This window comes from Monodelphis domestica, chromosome 5 (assembly GCF_027887165.1).
Source record: "Monodelphis domestica isolate mMonDom1 chromosome 5, mMonDom1.pri, whole genome shotgun sequence".
Taxonomy (NCBI): Eukaryota; Metazoa; Chordata; class Mammalia; order Didelphimorphia; family Didelphidae; genus Monodelphis; species Monodelphis domestica.
The window spans coordinates 260,094,078-260,118,204 of record NC_077231.1 but is presented as its reverse complement, the minus strand read 5'-3'; the positions used below and the strand labels follow the sequence as shown (position 1 = coordinate 260,118,204).

At 37.8% G+C, this 24,127-nt stretch overlaps 1 protein-coding gene and 1 long non-coding RNA gene across 2 annotated transcripts in view; one reads left to right on the top strand and one right to left on the bottom strand.

Moving 5' to 3' along the window:
* Positions 1–883: 883 nt before the first annotated feature.
* LOC103094389 (uncharacterized) lies at positions 884–23,066 on the bottom strand. Its single transcript, XR_008912420.1, has 2 exons — positions 22,803–23,066; positions 884–3,634 (listed from the first exon to the last, which is right to left on the bottom strand). It is a non-coding gene; the product is annotated as an uncharacterized LOC103094389 (long non-coding RNA).
* GPR158 (G protein-coupled receptor 158) overlaps positions 2,093–24,127 on the top strand; it is a 457,745-nt gene continuing 435,710 nt past the window's right edge. The window contains exon 1 of the mRNA XM_007504849.2: positions 2,093–3,770. Coding sequence (XP_007504911.1) covers positions 2,890–3,770 — 881 coding nt within the window. The 5' untranslated portion in view covers positions 2,093–2,889. The remainder of the gene's footprint in view (positions 3,771–24,127) is intronic.

Sequence of the window (24,127 nt, the reverse complement as noted above, 5' to 3'; positions counted from 1 at the left end):
GCCAACCCCCTCCCAATCTACTTCTTCCTTTATATGATAGTCTTTCAAATGCTTGAACACATTTATCATTTCCTCTTTTAGTCTTTTTCTCTAGACTTAATTCCTTCAATCAATTCTCATATGTCAGGGACTCAAAAGACCTTCACCATTCTGGCTGCTGTCCTCTGGACACTAACCTGACCCTATAGTGCTAATAACAGAACTTAATATTTTAGATGAAGTCCAATGAACTAATACCTCCCTATTCCTGAAGCTTTCCACCTTTTTACATATTCCAGGACTAAATTAGCTTTTTTGGTTGCTCCATTGCTTTGCTGAAACATATTTACTTAGTTTGCAGTCCACTGAAACTTCCATATCTTTTTCAAAACAATCATTATCTATCTATACCTCTAGCATATGCATCTGAAGTTATCCCTCTTGCCCTGGTGTCAGCTACAAATTCAATGCACATATTAACTATAACTTTATACAAGTCATTGATGAAACTGCTAAATAGCAGAGGGACAAGCACAGATACATGGATACTCCACTGGAGTACTTGGATATTCCACTGGAGACCTATTGCCATGCTCATATTTAAGTAACAACTACTCTTTCAGTCAAACTTAGGTCATTGACTCCAAGTCTGGTGCTTGACTTCATTTCACAAGACCATAGATTTAGAGCTTGGTAGTGATATTATAGATCACCTAGATTCATCATCTCATTTTATATATGAGGAAACTAAGATTCAGAGATATGTAGTGATTTGCCAAGGTTACACAGTTCATAAGAATTCAGTTTCTTTGATTCCAGAGCTTATTCCATCATATCACATCTCTCTTATGTAGCAGCAGCAACTGACACTGCTGCTTGTGAGTACAGATCCAAAAATCTGAAATAGTTTTAGAAATAAATTTATTAGGTCATTTTGTAGAGGGAATGAGCCAGAAAAGAGGGGTGGCTCTTTCCAGATCCTGGAAGATTTACATTATGGAGGAGGATTTTGACAAAGGTTTTCCAAACAGGAACCCCATGTATTCAGTTTAACAATTTTGCTAAGAGGGCAGCCTAAAATCAAGGTAGATGGAGGTAGAAATGAGTAATTGTAGCCCTAAATAGAAGCTTGGGGTAGACCCATCAGGAATTCCTAGGTGTGCTCACCTAAAACAAGTATGCTTTGGGTGTATCTATGGCCTGGGGGAATTGAAAATACCTTATAGCTATTTCTGGCATTTCTAGAGAGTTACTTGGTGTCAAAGGACATTCTGGGATGGACAACTTTAATTACGGAAGGTTGGGTTTAAGCATTATAATATTGTTTCCTGAACAGTATAAGAAATTATTTACCCACAACACATAGGCCCTTTTTATATTGCTTCTATAACTACCCGGCCCTACAACTTCTTTGCTGCCTGCCCTATCCCCTTGTCTAAGAATATTCTAAGTTTCAGTTTTTAGGGTTTGCCAGCAGATGTCTCCATTACTTGCTCATACTTAGGGCTAGCCCCAGAAAGTAGTTGTTTTTATTTTTTAATCAAAACCAAGGAAGATGTTTTAATAATTTGCTTAAAATGAGCAGATGCATGGGAAACTGTTTCCCTTATTTTTTTTTTTGAGGTAGAAACCAAGTCTACTTATTCTTCCCCTCCATGTCTTTATACAGGAATCCCAGAGCAAAAGTCTGCTTTAATTGAGAATGTGGAAATGTCAACATTGTTCTCAAACTAGGTTTGCTTGGTAAGATTCCAAATCTCTGATCTTTCCCTCAGGATTTCATATCTTTTGGAATTTCTCTTCATCCTCTTCCCCCCCACCCCCTTTTTCATCTTCTTCCGCCTTCTCCTCCCCCTCCCCTCTCCTCCTTTTTCCCTACTTCCTTCTCTTTCTCTGCTTCCTTATCTCCTCGCCTTCTTTCCTTTCCCTTAATACCCCACCTCCCTCACCCAGTTGACCCTTTGCAGTCGCCTTGTAGCCTCTCAGGTTCAGCACTGGACAGCTCCCTATGCCTGCCCGGTGAAAGGAAGCTTGATGATTGACAGATGAATCGACCATTCACGGAGCGAGGTGACTGGATACCGACCTACAAGGCCCCTCTGAGCGTTAATAAGGGGTTGGTTGTGGCTAAAGTGCCTAGTTAACAGACATCGCTAACCTCCTCCCCCCCCCCCCAAAAAAAAAAAAACCCAGCCAGTACTGGAAGGAGGGAAGTATATTTTCTTGGCCAAACCAATGTACTTCAATCAACCAGCCATTTATGCATCCTTTTTTTCACAGAGACATGCACACCGTTTCCCCTCTTTCTCGAAAATATCTTTGCTTCTTCAGATTTTCTTGCAGTGTGTGTGTGTGTGTGTGTGTGTGTGTGTGTGTGTGTGTGTGTGCGCGCGCGCGCAATCCGAGTCTCCGTGGGAAGTGAATGAGGAGGAGCTTGAGTTGGGGAGGGGGGGTGAAGAGGGGGAGAACCTGCCACTGGTTAGATGATGGAGCGGCGCTTGCAGGCGGCAGCAGCAGAAGCATCTCGTTAACACACCTCAATGAAAGCGGCAGTGGAAACGGATGGGGATAAAGACGTAAGCAGGCTAACTATAGCTGCCGTGTAGCGAGATGGGATGTAACCTGCTCAGATCAAGGCTGCGAGGTGCGTAATCCCCAGGGCTAGCCTATTGTGGAGAGGAGATCGCAGTCAGCATTGCCACAGGTGACTTGGTTCCCTGCTTACAGTTGCTTTGAGATCCAGGCTATTTTTAAAATTTCTTATTTTTAAAATCTCCATCTCCTCTCCTTGATATCATCTGTAGAAAGGAAGACCAACAATAGTAATACTATTGTGATTATTAATAAAAAAATATTGAAAAGTGACTTCCCATCACCTCTGCTCCCCTCACTCCGAGACAGCCAAGAGACATGGTTTACCCCTTACTCCTTTGCCTCCTGCTTGCTCAACTGGGACTGGGAGCTGCCGGATCCAGCCGTGACCCACCGGGGCGCCTGGAACCCCATAGAGAGAGGACCCTTAGAGGGAAGCAGCATGGCCATCAGCCCACCAGAGATTCAGATTCTTCGACTCTCTGGAGCCGGTCCATCGACGGCACCATCTTGGCGCAGAAACTCTCCGAGGAGGTACCCACGGAGGTGGCCTCTTACCTCTACACAGGGGACTCCCATGAACTGAAGCGAACCAATTGCTCCGGCCGCTTCGAGCTGGCAGCGGGCCTGCCGGGGAAATCCCCCGCCATGGTCAGCCTGCACCCCTCCTTGCACGGGGCGATGGACACGCTTATCTACGCCACCAACTTCCTCAACATGATCAATAAGTCACTAGAGCAGAACTTGCAGGACGACCTGGAGTGGTACCAGGCGCTGATCCGTAGCCTCTTTGAAGATGAGCCCAGTATCTCACGGGCAGCCATTACCTTCAGCACCGAGTCACTGTCCTCTCCAGCCCCCCAGGTCTTCCTTCAGGCCACTCGAGGGGAAAGCCGCATCCTCCTACAGAACCTGTCCTCTTCTGCTCACCACTTGGCCAACGCCACCCTGGAGACCGAATGGTTTCACGGCCTGAGGCGCAAATGGAGGCCCCATTTACACCGCCGGGGCTCCAACCAGGGAATCCGGGGTCTGGGCCACAGCTGGAGGCTCCGGGATATCTCTGGAGGGGAAAAGAACCAGGTCAGGTGGTCTTTACCGTACCTGGAATGTGAGAACGGGAGTTACAAACCTGGCTGGTTGGTCACTCTTTCCACTCCTTTCTACCGGTTCCAGCCTAATGTGGTCCCTGAATTCAGGTAGGAAGAGAAGGCTGAGGAAAAAAAAAATGTTTCATGTGTGTGAGAGGAAATGTGTGTGTATATATATGTGTGTTTGTGTGCGTGCGTGCGCGCGCCTGCGCGTGTAAGGGGTGCCTACTATGATTCTGCTACCCTGCCCCATTTTAGAGACAGGGTGGGGGACACTTCAGGCAAGCTTGTGGTAGGGTAGGGAGAGGAAGAAGATGCCCCCGCACACTTGTAAGCCCTTACTACTTAGGGGAAAAATCCCTCTCAGTTCACCCACCCAGCACAGGAAAAGAAGGAAATACTGGGGTGTACTTCATCTCTCCTCAATTGGGTTAGATTTTCGGGGTGGGATAGGGTAGTTCCTGTTGAATTTATGAGGTGTGATCAGACCCTGATTTCCTCCGACAAGTGAACATAGGGAGTATGCTTAAAACCCAGGGGAGAGAGCCTCTGGTATCCATCCCAGGGGATAAAGTGGCGGGGGCTGGGGAAGGAGGGGAGTTGGGCTAGAGAAGTGAGTTTCTGGTCTTCGTCATTCCTAAGTCTATAACCGTTGTCTCCTTACAGTGTTGACGGTTTGACTCTCGCTGACCTGTTATTACCAGAGCGTATAATTTCCAAAACACAATTCTCTCCAAGATTTTAAGGTCAGAAAGCAGAGAAAATAGATTCTAAGCTGGAGAACGTCGCGCTCTGATCGGTGGACTCCCTCGGTGCTTTTAGCTCAGATCCATAGTTAATTCCCTTCTGTTTCCAATCTTTGAAAGACGTACCATTTGCACCTGTTTTTAACAGCAACCTGAGTTAGCTCAGGGGATGGAAAAGTATCACGTTGGGTTTAGGACGTTGAAACGTGGTGGGAAGGAAATTGGACTATTTAAAACTAATGTGTTGGATAATATGTAATTAGCAAAATAGCTGATTTTGGCCTTCGGCGCCTGACCTCGGACGACCTGATCTCGGAAGACCTCCTCCTAAGGGTGGCAGTGAAGATTGTTGAGACAGTGTTGGGCTGAAGCAGGAAGTTCCAGGAGACGTCTGGGGTGTGACAAATTTCAATCTGATTCTCAATTCCTTGAGCTTTATATATGGAGAGAGATTTCTGATATACTTACTCTTTTTTTTTTTTTTTTTGGTAATAGAGTTAAAAGTCACAAAATGGATTATCATTATTTTAAACCCTTACCTTCTGGCTTAGAATCAATACTGTGTATTGGTTCCAAGGCAGAACAGTGGTAAGAGCTAGGCAATAGGTGTTCAATGACTTGCCCAGGATCACACAGTTAGGAAGTGTCTGAAGCCAGATTTGAATTTAGGACCTCCCATCTCCAGGCCTGGCTTTCAATCCACTGTACTACCCAGCTACTCTATTATTATTATTTACTACTCTCTGCCTGAAAACATAAATGACCTAAGAGCAAGCAGCTAAGTTTACAGAAAGGATGTAATGATGGAAGCCTTGGAAGAGAACAGATCTGGATTCTAGTTTGGGACTCAGTCATGTATTTGCTGTGTAACCTTATGTATGAAATCAAGGGCTTGGTCTCTATGAACCCTTCTTTTTCTTTAATAGATGATGGCACTAGAGAGGGGAAAACCCTTCTCAAAATCGACATTTCTGATTATTTTTCTATGACTTGTACTCTCTCTTCTCTCTCTCTCTCTCTCTCTCTCTCTCTCTCTCTCTCTCTCTCTCTCTCTCTCTCTCTCTCTCTCTCAGACACCTTCCTCCCAATCCTTTATTATTAGAGAGGATCATCTCATTGCCTCTTGATTACTAAAGTGATCCTATTAGGAAAAGCTAAGCCTAGGTGCAAGCTTCTTGCCATATAATTTGCTTGGAAGAGTGAAGAAAGATCAATCAGATACTCTTGAGTTCCTAGTATCTATAGCTTGAAGGAGAGCACTTTCCCAAGGCATCCAAGACAAAGGAATCCCAGAGGTTCCTGAGATGGAATGGAACTTTTGTATTCAAAACAATTTTAGCAAAGAATTTCTAAGAGACAAGCCTCTCCAACATTCTCAGTTACAAAGGATTGCAGTTTGTTCCAGGTTTTTATTTTAAAGCATTTGACTTGGGCCAACTATTTCTGGGATTTTCCACCAGCCAAGACTCAAAGCTAAGAAAACAGAAGGCCCCAAAGAAGATAACAGAATGCACACTTTTCAATCTTCTCTTGCTTGAGTCTAGAAAATAATTTTTGAGAGCAGGGCACCCATTGATAGTCATCCTTCAGTTTTTAAAGACATGAAACAGGTCAAGTTTAGAGTAAAAGTTAGCCAGCAGGGGTCATCCAAGTAACAGATCAGGAGTCTTCTTTTCCCATAGACCCTTTAGCAGCATACCCTATGATTCCCAAAGGTTGATGGGGGTAGAGTGTTGATATATATATATTCAAAGTACCTTTCTATGGATCCATGGAACCTGGAAAATTTAAATACTTTGTTCAATTTGTTCAATTCAAATGTTCCATTCTCAAGCATCATTTGGAGCAAAATAAGAGAGGGGAAATAGTTGATACAACTAAAAATAGATGCTTGTTTTACATATTTAGTATTTATTATATATACATATATATATATATAATATGGGACTCATTTTCTTTTTTGGTCTCTAAACTCATACAAGGAAGAATTGTTTCAAACTCAGTCATCTAATGTGGGTTTTTAAAAATCTATTTATTTATTTATTTGTTTGTTTGTTTTTTGGTACTCCTTTAAAATAGCAGAGAGATATGGACTCAAAAGATAATACAGTGAGGGCCAAATGAATCATTTCTTGGAAACTGGAAGGCCAGTCTAAGCATTATGTTAAAAAGATTGTTTTGTAGCTCAGTGATTTGAAAAAAAAATCTATAATGAAAAGTCTATGGATAAATAACATATAATATTTAATGAAGGAAAAGCCAACAAAATCTCTGAAACTTTGATTTGATAGTCCAAGATATTTTCTTCTAACTTAGAAGATTCATCCACTGAAACCACATAATTTGTAGAGGAAGTAAATGTAAAAGATTAAATCTTAAAATAAAGTAGAAAAACCTACTCAATTACTATTGTCATTCATATTTATCACTCCATGGACTGTCCCTGACTTATTTTTAGTCCCTTCTGGATATAAACGACAGAAAGGTATTAAGGTTCAAAATCCAGTTTAGGACATGATTGAATACTAGGGATTCATTGCCCATCTCCCTTTTATTCCAAAAATTTGCATGCAATGCCAATCAACTGAATGTCTCTTTATTAATTAATTATGGGCATATGATATGAACACATTTAAATTCAATTCAGCAAAAAAATTAATTGAGCATTTACTATATGCAAAGCCCTGCATTAGAAGCACTAGATATGGGAAAGGAGATATAAAATGAGTAACATATAGTTCTCTCAGCATAATCTTGTAGAGGATATGGCAATAATAATAATAATTATTATTATTATGGATAACATTTATATATAGCACTTTTAAGTTTGAAAGTTCTTTATAAATACCCAGTTTGATTCTCACAGCAACCCTGTATGGTAGTTAGCCATTTTTCAGATGAGGAAACTGAGGCAGACTTGCTCAAGGTTATATAACTAGTAAGTGTCTGAATCTGGATTTGAACCTGTTTTTTCTGACTCTAAGTTCAGTGCTCTATCCATTAGCCCCCCTGGCTGGTAAATAAGCATAATAGAGTGTCTTTTGACTTTGATCCTTTTCCAATGCCTTAGATAAGATCACAGACTTAGAACTTGAAATACATTTAGATACCATCTAGTCCCAGTCCCTTCACTTTACAGTTGAGGAAATCAGGGCCTAGGAAGGGTCAATGACTTGCCCATTTTGGGCACAAAAGAAAATTAGAAGCTACTATTCCATACCAAGAAGAATAGTAATACAAAATTAGCAAATGAATCTATTTTCTTCCTAGATTATAATAAATTGGTAACAAAAAGTATTCTTTTTAACCCTGAGAAACTTGAACATACCTAGTTGAGTAAATAATCAATTTCTTGGTAGATAGGCCTATGTAGGTTGGTTTCTCTCTCTCTCTCTCTCCTTACCTTCTAACTTAGAATCAATTCTGCATATTGGTTGCAAGGCAAAAGAATAGTATGGGCTAGGCAATGGGGGTTAAATGACTTGCTCAGGATCATACAGTGGGGAAGTGTCTGAGGCCATATTTGAACCCAGGACCTCATGGCTCTGGGTCTGACTCTTGATATGCTGAGCCACTACCTGTTCCCTAGATCACATTTCTTTCTGAATGTATCATTTAAAAATCCTATATGACACTAAATGTAATCCTACTGAAGAAAAGAGCCAAAAAAGGTATTGTTTGAAGTCAGTTGCCAAATTTTGGAAGACAATTTGAAACTCATGAATTACAGAAATCATAGAATTGTGTTTAATCATGTTTAGCCTAAATCCTTCCTAGGACAATTTGCATTCATGTTCTCTTTTTTCCCCTTCAATGGAGCTGAAGACAAATGGTCAGCATTGTCCTTGTCATTATATGTTCATAGATTTCCAGACAGTTATATTATCCTCAATAGTTATCATCAGGACTAGAATGGGAAATGTATTGTGTGTGTGTGTGTCATAATGGTGATAAGGTATACCCATCAGACCTAGGTAGAGGGTATGTGGCAATAGAGTGTCAGACTAGCATGAATTGACTGCTATTTGGGTGACTTATGGAAGAAGTATTACATTTATGGAAACAGTTTTGGCTTCTATTCTCATCATCATGTAATGTGAAGCCACCTTGCTTGGTGCATTTGCTATTTGATGAAAGGGAGTGATTCCCACTAAAGAAAGGGGTCTCTAAACAGAGCCTATCTTGGGAGGCCAATATTGGCTCTGACCTGAGACTCCTTCATTTCCTCTGGGTCAGGCATCTGGTGATTCCCTAAATACCTAGTCTATGAACAATCCCAGTGGAGAAAAAAGAAGGCCTGTCCATCCTGGTTCTTTCAGATTATAGATTCAGGGGTCGTTAGAGGGACAATCACATATTTTTAATTAAAAAATTTAATTAATTAATTTAGAATTTTTTCCCATGGTTATATGATTCATGTTCTTTCCCTACCCTCTTCCCCCTCCTCCCTGGAAGCTGACACACAATTCCACTGTGTTTAACATGTGTAATTGATCAAGACCCATTTCCATATTGTTAATATTTGCACTAAAGTGATCATTTAGCATCTACATCCCCAATCATATCCCCATTGATCTATCTGATCAAGCAGTTGTTTTTCTTCTGTGTTTCTAATCCCACAGCTCTTTCTCTGGATGTGGATAGCACCTTTCTCATAAGTCCTTCAGAATTGTCCTGGATCATTACATTGCCACTATTGGAGAAGTTCATTACATTCAATTGTACCACAGTGTATCAGTCTCTGTGTACAATGTTCTCCTGGTTCTGCTCCTTTCGCTCTGCATCAATTCCTGGAGGTTGTTCCAGTCTCCATGGAATTCCTCCACTTTATTATTCCTTTGAGCACAATAGTATTCCATCATCAACATATACCACAATTTGTTCAGCCATTCCCCAGTTGAAGGGCATCCCCTCATTTTCCACATTTTTTTTTGCCACCACAAAGAGCACAGCTATAAATATTTTTGTAAATTTATTTTTCCTTATTATCTCTTTGGGGTACAAACCCAGCAGTGGTATGACTAAATCAAAGGGCAGACAGTCTTTTAGTGCCCTTTGGGCATAGTTCCAAATTGCCATCCAGAATGGTTGGATCAGTTCCCAACTCCACCAGCAGTGCATTAAGGGACAACCACATCTTATACTTTCTATATTTCTTATGCATCTCTCCTACTTTGTTTTCAGTTGACCCTGAAAATGCTTAGTTTGTTGCATAAAAATAATACCAAATAATTAATTCATGTGAACTGCTATTTTTGCCAATTGTCATGGAGCTTATAATTCATAATAATAGTTAAATGCATATCACATTAATCCTGTTATAAGTTATCTGGCTACCACAATAAATTTTACTTATGATTATAATTTTAGTTTGTTGCTTGAATTACCTTGTCATCTACTCATAACTTAGATATTAGCCTACATATTGATTGAGATGCATCAATAAAGAAGTCACATCATTTTCTTTTTGGATCCTCTCTGAGTATGGTTGACTTGTGCTTATGGTGAGAAGAATGGATGAAAGACTGTTTAGGACTATCTCACAATGTGTTTACTCTTTCCTTGAGGTATTCTCAGAGGTTTCACAAAGACATTTTTGAGTTGCCTTAAATTTCTTATCTTAAAAAAAAACCTGTACATTTTCATCCAATTTGCTTCGTTTTCTGATTTCCAAAGACTAAGACTATTTTTTGCCCAGCAGCTGGGGCAATGCATTATTGTGCCATTTGCCAGAACAAGCATTTGAAAATAGAAATGGGGTTTCCAAAATAGTGGAATATATATATACATATATATACATATATATATATATATAGTTACTGAGGAGCTCTCAGGTATAAATGTTTCAGTTCACATTTAAAAAAATAATAGTCATGGATTTTAATTCAACAACTTTGAAGTGAGAAGAAATTTAGAAAGATGAATGTATCTTTGGCCTATTTTCTAAAGCTTCCTTTTTTCTTCATGAAAATACTGACCTTAGCCAAAATACTTCTTTAAAAACAAACCAAAAACATCATACTGGATCAGTTGGCTGCTAATCGAAGCAAGTATTCCACTTAAGAAGAGTATTCATTCAACTATAGCAGATAAAAACCTCAGTTTCTATATCTGGAAAAGTCAGCTGAAATTGACTTAAGCCAACATAAAGTTGCTGCCTCATAGGTTTTTAATCTAAGGATTACAGAAGACTTCTAAACTTTCTCCCAAGATAATTGTATAAACATTTTTGAAATGCCTTAACTTTCTTATCTTAAAAATAAAAAGGTTATTACATTTTCAGCCAATTTGGTTGGTTTTCTGATTTCCAAAGGCCATTTATTTTTCACCTAGCAGCTGGGGCAATGTATTATTTTGCCATTTGCTGGAACAAGCATTTGGAAGTAGAAATGGAATTTCTAAAATGGTGAAATATATTTGAGGAATATAGGCTTCTCCTCTGGAGAAAGAATTGGGCCATCCTGCTCATCATTTATAGTTTCAACTGCCAGATAAACCCAGTGTTACTTTTAGCAATGGAAAGCCAGCTGAGTTTATTATACACTTTTCAGGGTTTTAAAGATTTCTCATCTCAGGCTCAACAGCACTATTACATTCAACCTATTCTGTATTCTAATATGACATTGTAATACAGAGATGCCAAGAAGTGGCTTTTGCAAGTATATTTTAGGCCAATGTTTCTTCAGTATGAAGGTGCTGTTGGCTTTTTATCTCACTGTAGAAATGGGTGGATCCAATGTGCTGCCTCTTTTTAGTACCAGAATAGTGTTTATATGATTATTTAAGCAGACGAGCTTCACAGTGCATTGGAATCATGATAACCTTGACAGTGTAATTGCAATAATCTGAAAAGAGGCAACTTAGGGGTAATGAAAATAGGCTCTGGAGCCTCTGCTGTAGATAAAGGCACTGCCTGTATATAATCCTGGTATTGTATTTTTGAGCAATGATTCCTTTGTTTTTCCCTCCTCTTCCTGACCTTTTCTACATGTACTCTTATTTGGTTAAATACAAATTCAACATTTCTTTCCTTGAATAATGCATTCCTTAATAAAACCTTAGCTATGATTAGAGAAATGGATATTCAGGTAAAATTGAGTTTTCAGAATAATTGGAGTTTAACCATAAACCCTCATTGGTTTTACATAAAAAACTTTCTTGATTTTATTTACATTTCATTCATTCATTTTCTTGTTAATACATTTATTTGTGAATTCATTTCTTTTCCTTCCCCTTCTCCCTTCCCTTCTCTTTTTCCCTTTCTCCCTCTCTTACCCAGGCTGGAAATACAGTGTTTACTTACTGCCCAATTCTAATTGGCAAGGAAGATTTAACTTGTTTAATTTATGACCTGACTAGTTTAAACGTTCTGTAGGCACTCTGGTGGTCTCCAATTCCTATGAGAGTCACCATATTAATGCTTAACTTTGTGTGGACACCTGATGGGCTTAGTCTACTGAAGCTCAAAACTCCCATCTTAAGAGATCTACCAAGCTCAGCTTCCTTAGTGGCAAGGACTACAGTTTTTATACTGCCATGTCCAGGAGCATGCTTATTTTTACCAATTTAGTTCATTTTTAAAGTTAAAAAAGTCAACAACCACCAATACGTGGAACATTCCTACATGATTTGTACCATGTACAGGTTGCTTCTCCTTCCAAATATAAAACAAATTCATCATGTTTTTTTCAAAGCTGTCTTGTGTGGAGAGAGAGCTGGCCTCATAGTCAGAAACCTGGGTTCAAGTCCCACTTCTCACACAAACTGGACAAATCAGCTAAATTCTCAAGTGACCCAGGCATCTCTGAAATCTTTAAGTTGCAGAGAAAAATGTCAAACTGCATTGTAGATAAAATTCCTCCTTGCACTAATGAAATCACACAGGACTATTAAAAAAAGAAAAACTAGAGGAAGCATAGTATAGATTTTTAAAGATCAAATATCTCTAATAATGGTTTACTATATGAGATACATAAAAAACTAAAAGATATATGTAAGACCAAAGGTCATTCCCTAGTAAAGAAGTGGTCAAAGGATAATTTTCAGAACTGCAAGCCATTGACATCCACATGAAATGATGCTACAATTCACTAATGGTAGAAGAAATAGAAATGAAAACAACTCTGAAGACTCATTTCATACTTAACAAATTGGTAGTGGTGACTAGAGGAGAGACTCATTGTTGGGGGGTTTGTAGAAAGGCAGGCACTAACACAGTGTTTTTGAAACCTTTACTTTCTGTCTCACTAACAGCTTGAAGACAGAAGGGCAGGGGATAGACAAACAGGGTTAAAGGAATTGTCTGGAGTCACACAGCTAGGAAGTGTCTGATGCCAGATTTGAAAGGAGGACCTGACTCTAGGTCTGGTGGAATGCATTGTTCATGAAATTGTGAATTGATACAATCATTCCGGAAAACAATATGCAAAATTTTGGAAATATGGAAAATATTTTTAAAAATTAGAAAGCAAAAAAAATTAGAAAGCAAGTAAAGAGACTAAAATGTCTTTATCCCTTGTCCCAGAGATTTCACTGCCAGCCATAAATATCTCTAGGAGGCCAAGAGAAAGGGCTTATAAAGATCAAAATATTTCTAGTAGAACTTGTTGCAGTAGCAGAAAATTGGAAACAAAGTACATGCTCATACAGTGGTGACTGACTAGACAAATTGTGTTATTTTTGAGGGTAATAGACTATTAAAAATTTCAAACATGATGAATATAGAGAAGCATGGAAAAACTTTACTGGACTGATCTAAAATGAAACAGGTGGAGGCCAGGAAAACGACATAAAAAATAACTACCACATTTTATATAGAAAAGAACCACAAAATAATTAAAACTGAATGTTATGAAATTATAAACAAGCTTGGCCCCAAAGAGGCTTTGAAAAGACACATGCCCCCAAACTTCTTTGCAAAGGTCTGAGTCTCTCTGTGTGCATCATTGCATATATTAGACTTTTTCAACACATTAGTAAGTCTTGCTGAAATTTTCTCTTTTTAGAAAAAAAATCCTCTTCTGAGAAGGAGAAAGAAGACAGATACAGAGGAAAGTGAAAACAATGTAAAAAATACAAGATAGAGATTAAATAAAAAAAAAAAACCCAAACTGTTCTGTCTTGTCTAGGGTAAGCTTCAGAAATTTGATAAGGTCATTGTACTGCTTGTTAGAAATAATTTTTACTTTTCCAGAGATAGAAATATAGAAGGCATTTTGATCCTGAGATATACCATAGAAATAATTTCTCTCCTCCTCAAACTACCTAAATCCCACCCCCAACCAAGAGAGTGAAGAAGGAATTGCCCTTCTCAAGACAGAAATTAAGTTGTAAGTTCCTAAAGCTAAGAAAATCATCTTGAAGGGTATACATTGCCACAAATAGAAGAAAACCTAAATGGCTCCCACTTTCTGGTGACAGAACCCAATTTAGCTTCTCAGGTACTCTATGTACCTTTGGAAAAGTGACCCTATGAGGAACAAGTCTGGTCATTAAGGTATGATCAAGTTCTTCTGTGGAGAGTCAAGGAAGCACCAGTTGGGACTAGGAAATGAGAATATCAAACGAAATCCTCAGATGTTCCTTAGTATTTCTAGAGTCTAATTATTTGTGGGCCTCAGAATTTATAAAGTATTTTCAAAGGCATCCTTTCTCAATTGATAAGTGAACTGAGAGGTAGGTGAGATAGGCATCATCTCCATTTTACCAATAAGCCTTATGTGATGCTGTGATTCACATCATGACTCAGGGGGTCCGTGATGTATGAATTCCTAATAGCAAAGGGAAGGCTAAATTATGGGCCAAACCCCTGCATGAGATTGGATGAGTTTGTTGCTTATTATGTACTAAAACCACTAGTCCAATAGCCCTTCTTGGAAATCTCTTTTCTCAGTGTAAGTCATACTCATATTAAATAGATAGTGTATCATAACATTTTTGTTTAAATGTCGAGTTAACAGTTTCTGTTGAAGTACATCATAACCTCTTGTAAACTCTTAGTTTGACTGTTAAAAATTCAACAGATTTTTCCCTTTTGTGACTTTTGGAGTAAGCTTTACTGTGCAGGCTTTGCAAATCTCTCTTACCCTAAAGCAACATATTGTAGTTTCTTTGAGGTCAGCATTATATAATTGGGAGAAATTGACAAAGATAGACAGTCCAGCCATCTAGCAACCTTTGTGTCTAAGGCTTCTGAGGATATCGAATATGTGTGAAGGTCAAATTGTCCAAAAGACGAGTAATGAGTTCAGAAAGGCTTGGGATGAGCTCAGCTACCTGTATTCTGGACATCAGCTCTCACCAAAATCTTACTGATAGGTCAAGAACAATAATGATAAATACCAGAAACCAGAAATTCTCTCAATATGTTCTCTGATTTTTTAAAAAATAATTTTTGTTTTTTCCTCAATTGCATGTTAGCAAATATTTTAAACATTCATTTGAAAAAATTCTGAGTTTCAAATTCTCTCCCTCCTTTCATTCTCACTCTTGTGTAGAAAGCAAGAAGTTTGATATAGATTATACATGTGTAGTGATGCAAAACATTTTCATATTATTCATGTTGCAAAAGAAAATGCAGTCTTAAAAACAAGAATAATAATGTAAAAAAAGTATGCTTCAATTATGTATTTCGATTCCATCAATTCTTTTTCAGGATAGCATTTTTTTCATAATCCCTTTGGAATTATGTTGGATCATTATGTTGCTGAAAGTTGCTAAGTCATTTACAGTTGATCATTGCCCAAAATTACTTTTACTATATAGAATATTCTCCTGGTTCTGCTCAGTTCACTTTTGGATCACTTCATATAAGTCTTTCCATGGTTTTCTTAAAGCAATCAGTTTTTATAGCACAATAGTATCCCACCACCACCATTTTACCACAATTTGCTTAGACATTTCCCAATATGGATCTATTCAATTTTCAGTTCTTTGCTACCACAAAACTGCTATAAATAGTTTTGTATATATAGGTTCCTTTCCTTTTTTTTTAAAGAAAACACTTTTCTTTGGGATATAGAACTAGTAGTGGTATGATATGCACAGTTTTAAGGTCCTTTGAGCATGGTTCCAAATTGCTCTCCAGAATGGTTGGATCAGTTAACAATTCTCCCAATGGTGCATCAGTGTTCCTATTTTTCCACTTCTCTGCCAACATTTGCCATTTTCCTTTTTTTTTTGTCACTAGTCAATTTGATTAATCCATCCTTTTAAAGAAACCTGACTGTATTGTGTGTAAAGTGTGAATGAGAGTTTGCTTTCATCTTTTAGTGGTTCAGTAGTAAAGTTCCCCAGGCAGTTTTTCATTTAGATGCTAAATATTGGAGAATAGGCAGGAGAGATGGAACAGTTCTTCAAGTGCTACTCTCAAAATCAACACATTTTGTCAGATCATGTTTGGAAGACTATGTACAATTCTAGTCACCATATTTTTAAAAGAACTATGATAACTTCATTGAACATGAGGGTGGCCAGATGAAGGAAGATCATAAAATAATATTTTCATGAAGATACTTTAAGCTTGGAGATCACTCTCATCACCATTTATAGCTAGGGAAATAATAGCTGTCTTCAGATATTTGAAGGGCTCTCATGTGGAAGAGAGAATTAATTTTTTGCTCTGTGGTACCAGAGGGCAGAACTCAAAGAATACAAGATATACAGAAGCCAGTTTAGGCTTTAGCAAGGGAAAAATTCCCCAATAATTATATAAATGCAAACATGACTGAATTGGGAGACTGTCTCCCCAGAGGTTTTAAAGCAAAGGCTAGATAACTCCTGGTAGATGAAGTTATAGAAAGAACTGATATTTTTTACATTTATGGCTTGAACTAGATGGATTTTGGGGTCTTTTCCAACTCTGAGATTCTTTGAATTTGTGATTGGTCAGTTCACTGAACACTAGGAAAAAAGTATTTTCATTTGTGATTCATTTGCAACTAAATTCTACAAAAGCCAAAAATCCAAGGAGGAAGAAAAAAAGGAAAAATGAAGAGACAAGAAAGGCAGAAGGAGAAAAAATGGACAGAAAAAGGTAGATATCAGTGGTTAGGGGAGACACAAAATAGTGAGAAGGGTAGAGAGAAGCAGACCTACTGACAATGATGGAAAGTGACAGCAGAGAACTGAGATGGCCTTGAGGGAAGAGACTAAAGAAAACTAAAGAGAATATCTCAGCAGTGGTGGGCTGTTCAGTCAGAGGGCAAGCTTAACACACCTCAATAGTCCCAGCAGGTATCAATGAGAAGTGTGACAAAAGAAAAACCAACTGGAACAGGGCTGTAGTCTAGGGGCATGCAGTCAAAGGGAAAGTGCTACCCACCTCAGAATCCTCAAGGGCATCAGAATCTCTGTCCCACCCTGCTCTGGACAATAATCCTCTTAACGAACCCACCCCTCCCCCTGCCCCCTCAGCCTCAGAAAACCCACCCACTCCTCCCACTGCTCATGCTCCGGACCCAACACAATCAACTCTAAGTTCACACCCCACCCATACTTCTGATCTTAATCCCTCTACTTCACACCTTACTGATTCCTCCAATCCAAACACCTCTGTATCCTTTCACACTTCTTCCTTGGCTCCTCCTTCTCATCCTACACAATCCACTTTAAGTTCACATTCCAACCTAAATTCACACCCTACCTCTGAATTTTCTGGCACCATGGGACAACAACAAACCTTTCCTTTTAATGTGCCCAACTCTTCTATTTCTCAGACTTACCCAATTGAAAATGGAGCAAGAAGCCTAGAAACAGGAGTACCAAATAATTTAGATAGCTTATTTCCTTTAAGGGAAGTACCCACTTTTAATAAGAATGGAAACTTGGTATCTGTAAGACATCATACATCTTTTAGCCCTGAGGATTTAAAAAATTGAAGGAAGATATGCCATCATTTGAGGACGAACCAATATTAATTATAAAAAATTAGAGAACATATTCATAACTTTTGACCCCATTTGGTTGGATGTTGAGAATATATTAGAAGCATTATTAACAAAGAGAGAAAAATAATATCATCTCTCTGGCTAATGAAAAGCGAGGTAGAAGAGGACATTATTGGCCAACTGAAGATCCACATTGGAACCCCAATGTTGAACTAGATTACACAAAACTAAACCAGGCCAGAGAAGCATTATTGACAGCCATTAGAGCTTTCTTTGATAGACCTGAAAAATGGCCAAAATTTGAAAAAACCCGACAAAATATTGATAAAACACCCGCCCAGTTTATGGACAGACTTACTGATGTAGGGAATACATATATGGACCTTGTTTTATCCAGAGAAAGAGACATTAGACAAATATGTAGGCAATTTGTTAAGAATTGTTGTTCAGTAGTAAAAGACTACTTTAGAACTAGCTGTCCTAATTGGGACTCTATGGACCTTGAAGAATTGAGGAGAGTAGTGTAAAGGGGAAATTTAGGAATATATATTCCTAGCAGAGAGAAACTAATTTCTACCTGCCTCAGTCTCCCCCTATTCCATAAATTTTAATCTTTACAGTAGCAACCTATGTTTATAAAGGTCATGTAAAAAGACCTGAGGAAGACGATACATCAGTGGAAGATTTAAAGAAAGAAATTGAAATGTTAAAGAGATAATTGAAAAATAAGGGAGAGACTATAGCCCCTTTGCGGGAATTCACAAATAAATCAGTAACTTGCCACTTCTGTGAGAAGAAGGGCCACAAAATGATGGAATGTAGAACCTTTCTTAAGATGATTGGAAGGAATACGCAGTTTAATAATAGCTTTAGAAATAATAACTATAGAAATGATGATAATGGTCATAGAAACCAGAACAACCATAATGATAATAATGGTCATAGAAACCAGAATTCTAGAAATTTTAGAAATTATAATAATGATTATGGAAATAACTATAATGATTATAGAAATAAGAACTTTAGAAACCAGAATTATAGAAATAGGAATTGGGAAAATAACGACAATGCTCAAAATGAAGAAAATTATAATGATAATGACCAACAACAAAATATAAGAAATGGAGCTCGTCCAAAACATGCTCGAGGTGCTAATGAACCCCAGAGAGGTGCACTTCAGGAGGGTGCCCAAGGAACTTCCCAATATAATGAAGGTGATTATTCTTCTTAGATTGTATTGATTTTGTTGATATTAATTAACCTTTTTAAGTTTTGTCTCCACTCCAAATAGTAGAAGAGGATGAACAAAGAACTTAAAACTATGATTGGAAAATTATGCACTGAGACCCATTTAAAATGGCCTGAAATTCTCCCTCTGGCCCTATTTTATCTTAGAAGCAGGCCTAGAGGAGACTTACATATTTCACCATTTGAAATGCTTTTTGGACATCCGCCTATACAGGCTAAACCTTTTTCCCTTGCATATACCTCACTATTAGGGGGAGATATTACTATTGCTTCCTATATACAGGAGTTACAGCACAAACTACATGAACTTCATGAATCCGGAGCTGCAGGACAAGCCGGACCACTAGATTTTTCTCTGCATGACCTGAATCCAGGAGATAAAGTTTATATTAAGAATTTCAAGTGAACTGGAGCAACTCAGCCTTTGTGGGAAGGACCATTCCAAATATTGTTAACTACTCCAACATCTATAAAGATTGGAGAAAAAGACTCTTGGATTCACTGCTCACATGTGAAGAAAACATCTTCTGCTGAGACTGATTGACTGTATCCTATCATATGCATTGGAGATAATAATCCATAGACAAATGGATGCTGTTTTTTGAGAACACATTGAATTACTGATTTTTTATTATTGCTTTTATTTTATTTTGATTAGAATATTTGATTTTTTCTCATTTCTTGTACTAAAGGTACACACAGATAATATTTTTTCCTGCAGTAATAGAAGTTAATATATATATATGTATATATATATATATATATATTCTTGCTATAATATCAATATATACGCAAAAGCTTTAAACTATGGGAACCTGCCATTTATTGATAAAATATTATAGCACTGTGATAAATGTTTGAATCTGATTTCAGAAAAAGGGATAAAAAACAAGGAGCACAGACTTAACATGAATAGTGCCGAAAAGAGCACACATGAAATACTAATGTGAGACTCAAGGTTGCGACGCTTGACATATGTTAAGTCGTAGGACTTCCTTGTATCTACACTCTTTGTGAAGTACTCATACAAGTACAAAATTTGACTATCATGCTGGCTCCCTATATCCTTGAGAATGAAAAAAAAAAGGTCAGATGAGGGAATGACATTTCCCCATAAAAATAGAATTCTAATTCTTCTCTTCTTATATTATGGCAGCTTCCTGTAGTCTTGGCTACAAATGGCTAAGTGAAATATTACTGCATTCTGTCCTACATACTTGTGGGATAGAAATTACTTTAAATTGGACCTATACAAGGACCTATTTTGAATTTTTCCTTATGTTTTTGATTGTTTTTTCTTTTCTTTTGATAATTGACTCATACAGCCCCATAACTGAACATTGCATTCTAAGCTAAACTTGATATTTTTTAACACCTACTTTAGGGGGGATTATATTTTAATTTAAAATCTAAGAATTTTTGAATTTTTTTGTTTGAGATTGTATTTTTATAAAAATCCAAGAATTCTGATTATTTGTTTAAGATTGTACTTTTATAAAAATTCAAGATTTTGATTTTATTTGAGAAAAGATCTTCAAGAAAGAAGCTTGAAACTTTTATATCTAGAGAATGAACTGTTGCAGAAAGATGCCGGAAAATCTACACTTCATCAAGAAGATCAAGAATGAACTTTGGATATGATTGATTGAACTGAACTTTGATTGAATATTTATTGTAAATGTACACATTTATGCCAAAAGGGACTGCCCCTAATTTGGCTTTCTGTCAATGTGCCTAGCAAAACATTGGTTTTGCTTTCTTTTCTTTTCTATTTTCTTCCTCACTATTCTAATTTCTCTTAGAAAATTGAATATTGTGTATATCTATAGTTAGAAGTGCATTTAGGATTACAAATTGATTATGTTAAATGATCAAGGGGGAGACTAGTCTTCCAATGATCATCAGGGGTGATTGTAAATCTTGAAATCTCTCAGACTTGTGAATGTTAAAAAATTTCCACATTGAGGAATTCTCCATTGGAACAAATTCCCTACTGGAAACATTCCCCATTTTGATGTGAGAACTCGCCAGGATCAGAAATGGGAGGACCTCTACTCCACCCGTACTTAAGACTGCTTTAGGGGAGAAAACTCCTTGCTAAACAATGAAAGTACTTGGACCCATGCTTATAATAAGGCAAGGAGTTCTTTGAGCCAGGCCTGTTTTTAGAATTGATACAATGAGATGCTAGGTACCTAAAAGGGTCGGGCAAGTTTTCTCTTAATGAGATTAGTTGACTCAGCTGTGTTTTCTCTGGTTTAGACTTACTGAGGAGATTAGTTGACTTAGCAGGAATTCAGATGGGCTGTCCTTTAGGAAACATCTATGGTGATTGGTAGATGGAAGAACTTAGGGGAGGTGACATAGGAAAAAAAACCCCTATATAAGAAAAGGAATCTCTTGAGCAAGGGATCCTTAGATCCTTGGGTATAGATCCTTGGATCCTTGGAGAATCCTTTTGGAGAAATCTCTTATGAGGATCGCTTGGGAAGAATCTCTTGAGAGAGGCTCTGGAGAAGGGAAGTTCTTCGAGGACAATCTCTAAGGAGGTCTCGCTGGAGCTCTCTCTGGTGAAGTCAGCTGAGATGGAGCTGGCCTGGTGTCACTAGAATCCTTGCTTAGACAGACCTTGTGGTGAGTGATAAAAGACTGACTGACTGATTTCTCTCTCTTAAGACTCAGGTCTAGGCCATGTTGGCTTAAGGCCCATCATACTTATTTCCTTTTTCTCTCTTTCCTTTAATTACTCATTGTATTATTAATTAAAATCTCTATAAAACCCAGTTGACTTGGGTATATTGAATAATTGGGAATATTTCCCTGGTGACCACCTTATATATTTGATTTAGAAACCAAGACACTGTAGTGAAACATATTTTCTGCGGTCAAATTTACTCACCCTCTCTTATATCTATCATAATTTATATCTTCCACCATTTTAACTCACTACAGTTTATATCATCAACCATTTAAATTATAACAGTTTATGGCTCCCACTCTTTTAACTGCCACAGTTTATGGCAGACAACTATTTTAAATCTTACAACTATACTAACAGAACACCAACCACTGCAGTCTATATAGTAGAGTGAAAAAGTCAACTAAATCCTTCCTGCTTTAAGAACTTCATAGGACAGGACCATATTCTGGTAATAGGGACCTGGAGGCATACAATTGGTACATTGTTTTTTTTTTAATTTTCATTTTTGGTCTGGAAATGGTACAATGACAAGCTAAGGCCTAATACTATATTCTTTACTGGGTGTATTTAATTAAACAGATTTGGGTGTATTGCAAGAATCATGGTTCAATGTAGACTGTAGGTCTCTTTCAGGGAAAAGGAAAGGTTAAAAATATAAAAAAAGCCATCCTGACTTTGGAAAAATTGAGATCTGGATGCAACAGGAAAAGGGCAAGAACAGGACAATTTTGGTAGACTGATGCAATATTAGTTAATGTGTATTCTTTTATATTTAGACTCAGAAAAGAATATCTGCATATATTATTGTAGATTCTGATTAAAATAAAGCTTAAACTTTTATAGTTTAACAGTTAAACTACATGTGTGGCTAAGTTAGGACACCTAGACCTTATCTTATATGAAGGATTTATTAGTAAGAATTTAATTAGCATCTAAGCAGCAGGTTTGCAAATACCTCCTCTAATGGATCTTATATTCTTTTGGGTAAAACATGAATACATAAATTAACCATAAAATATACACAAAATATGTACAAGATTGCTTCTGTTGGGTAGGGGGAAAGATATGAAGTTGTCTTGAATTTTGGCTCAATGCTGATTAAAAATATAAATGATTCATTTTTGTAAAATATGTAGAATACAGAGAAGCATGAAAAGACTCTTGTGAACTGATCAAAAGTGATGTAAGAAGAACCAGGAGAATGATGTTCACAATGTAAATGGAAAAGGATAACAACCAAACTGAATACTCCTTATAACCAACAAGCCTGGTTTCAAAGAAGAGATGGATAATCTGTACATTTCCATAAATAATGAAATGACTTGCTGCCCTTCCCATCTGAACTCTTTGATGATTGGAAATCTGAGATATCCTGAAGCTTTCAATGGTTCCATACCAGAACCTTCCACTTTGAGGATGCAACCTTATATATGGATGGCAGGGAAAACCTCTGGATTGCCTCTGCAGCTTTTATATCTTTAACAAAGGAACATTTCAGGACCATAGACTTACCTGAGGACAAACAACAAATCTATCTTATTACTGGAAGACAACTCACCTGGAGGAAGCCCAGGGCACAGGATAAAGAGTAGTTGAGCTGTAGGCTTTTTCTTTCACTGAACTCTTCTTGGGTTCACCTCGATTTTCTTACCCCTAAAATATGGGTGATAACAGCTGTGACTGACTACCTGAAAAATAGCCCAAAGGGCATAAGGAGAGTATTTCTTGTATTTCTTAGCATTGTGAGTATCTCATTTAGTGGCCAGCCCATAATTATGAGCTCAGAGACTGTTTGTCACTGCTGCTGGTTTTGGAGACATAAACCCCCCCCCCCCCAACTTAATCAGTGTTAGCAACAGTATTAATATGTACCATTTAGGTTGATTTTAAAATATTTTTCTGCCTCAGAGTTTTTTTTAAATCATTCTATTTCAGTTGCCACTTTTCCCTCTCTCCTTCCAGTGTCTGTCATTCTGTTTGTTTCCTCTCTCTGCTCTGGTACATGAGGTTGCCAGCTTTCTGTCCTTGAGGAGGAGGCTTGAAATAATGATTCCTGCACTTAATGAAGTTTGGTGCATTCCTGGTATATAGGGGTTGAATCTATAAAGTGAAAATACTCCTAAGCCATGGAAAACAGGTGAAAAAAAGACTAAAAAAAGGGGGGGGCTCCCAGCCCTCAGATTTGTCACCAGCTCATCTGAGAGGAAACCCTGCATGGCTCTGATTTCTTGTAGGCTGACTGGTGGTTGTTCTTATCATCTGTAGTTTTATACCGCATGGTCCCTATTGTCTTTTGCTTTGAGTCCAGTGACCTCAAGGGTAGGGGCTGTGTGGATGAACAGTCAACTGGAGGCTCAAAAATCCACAGGCAAGCACAGATGAGAGTTGAAAAATGAACACCAGAGACATAACAGCAGAAGAGAATTTGTTCTAAGGTCTAAGAGGGGAAAAAAAGTAGATTGGTAGGAGTAGGCTAGGGTAGGGGGTATGTAACTCTAGGTCAGGGACATTAACAACTGAGAATTGGAATTTTGGATTTCAAGAAATAATATGACATTTCATCTCATTATAAAAGCAGAATTCAATTATTAACTATTGACCTTTATTTCTTAGAAAAGTGTCCTTGCTTCTTGTTACATGTGCCATGGGGTATAAAACCTCGGCTAAATCATAAGACAGAGGGTAATATATGCTTGTTAAGTTCTGCCTGTTCTCTCTGTCTGTCTGTCTGTCTGTCTGTCTGTCTGTCTCTTTGTCTGTCTCTCTCCCTCCTCTTCTCCTCCTCCTCCTCCTCCTCCTCCTCCTCCTCTCCCCTTTTTCTTTTGAGTGTGGCCCAATAAAGTAGTACTTAGTGTGCTAGGTAGAATATGAATATTAAGAAAT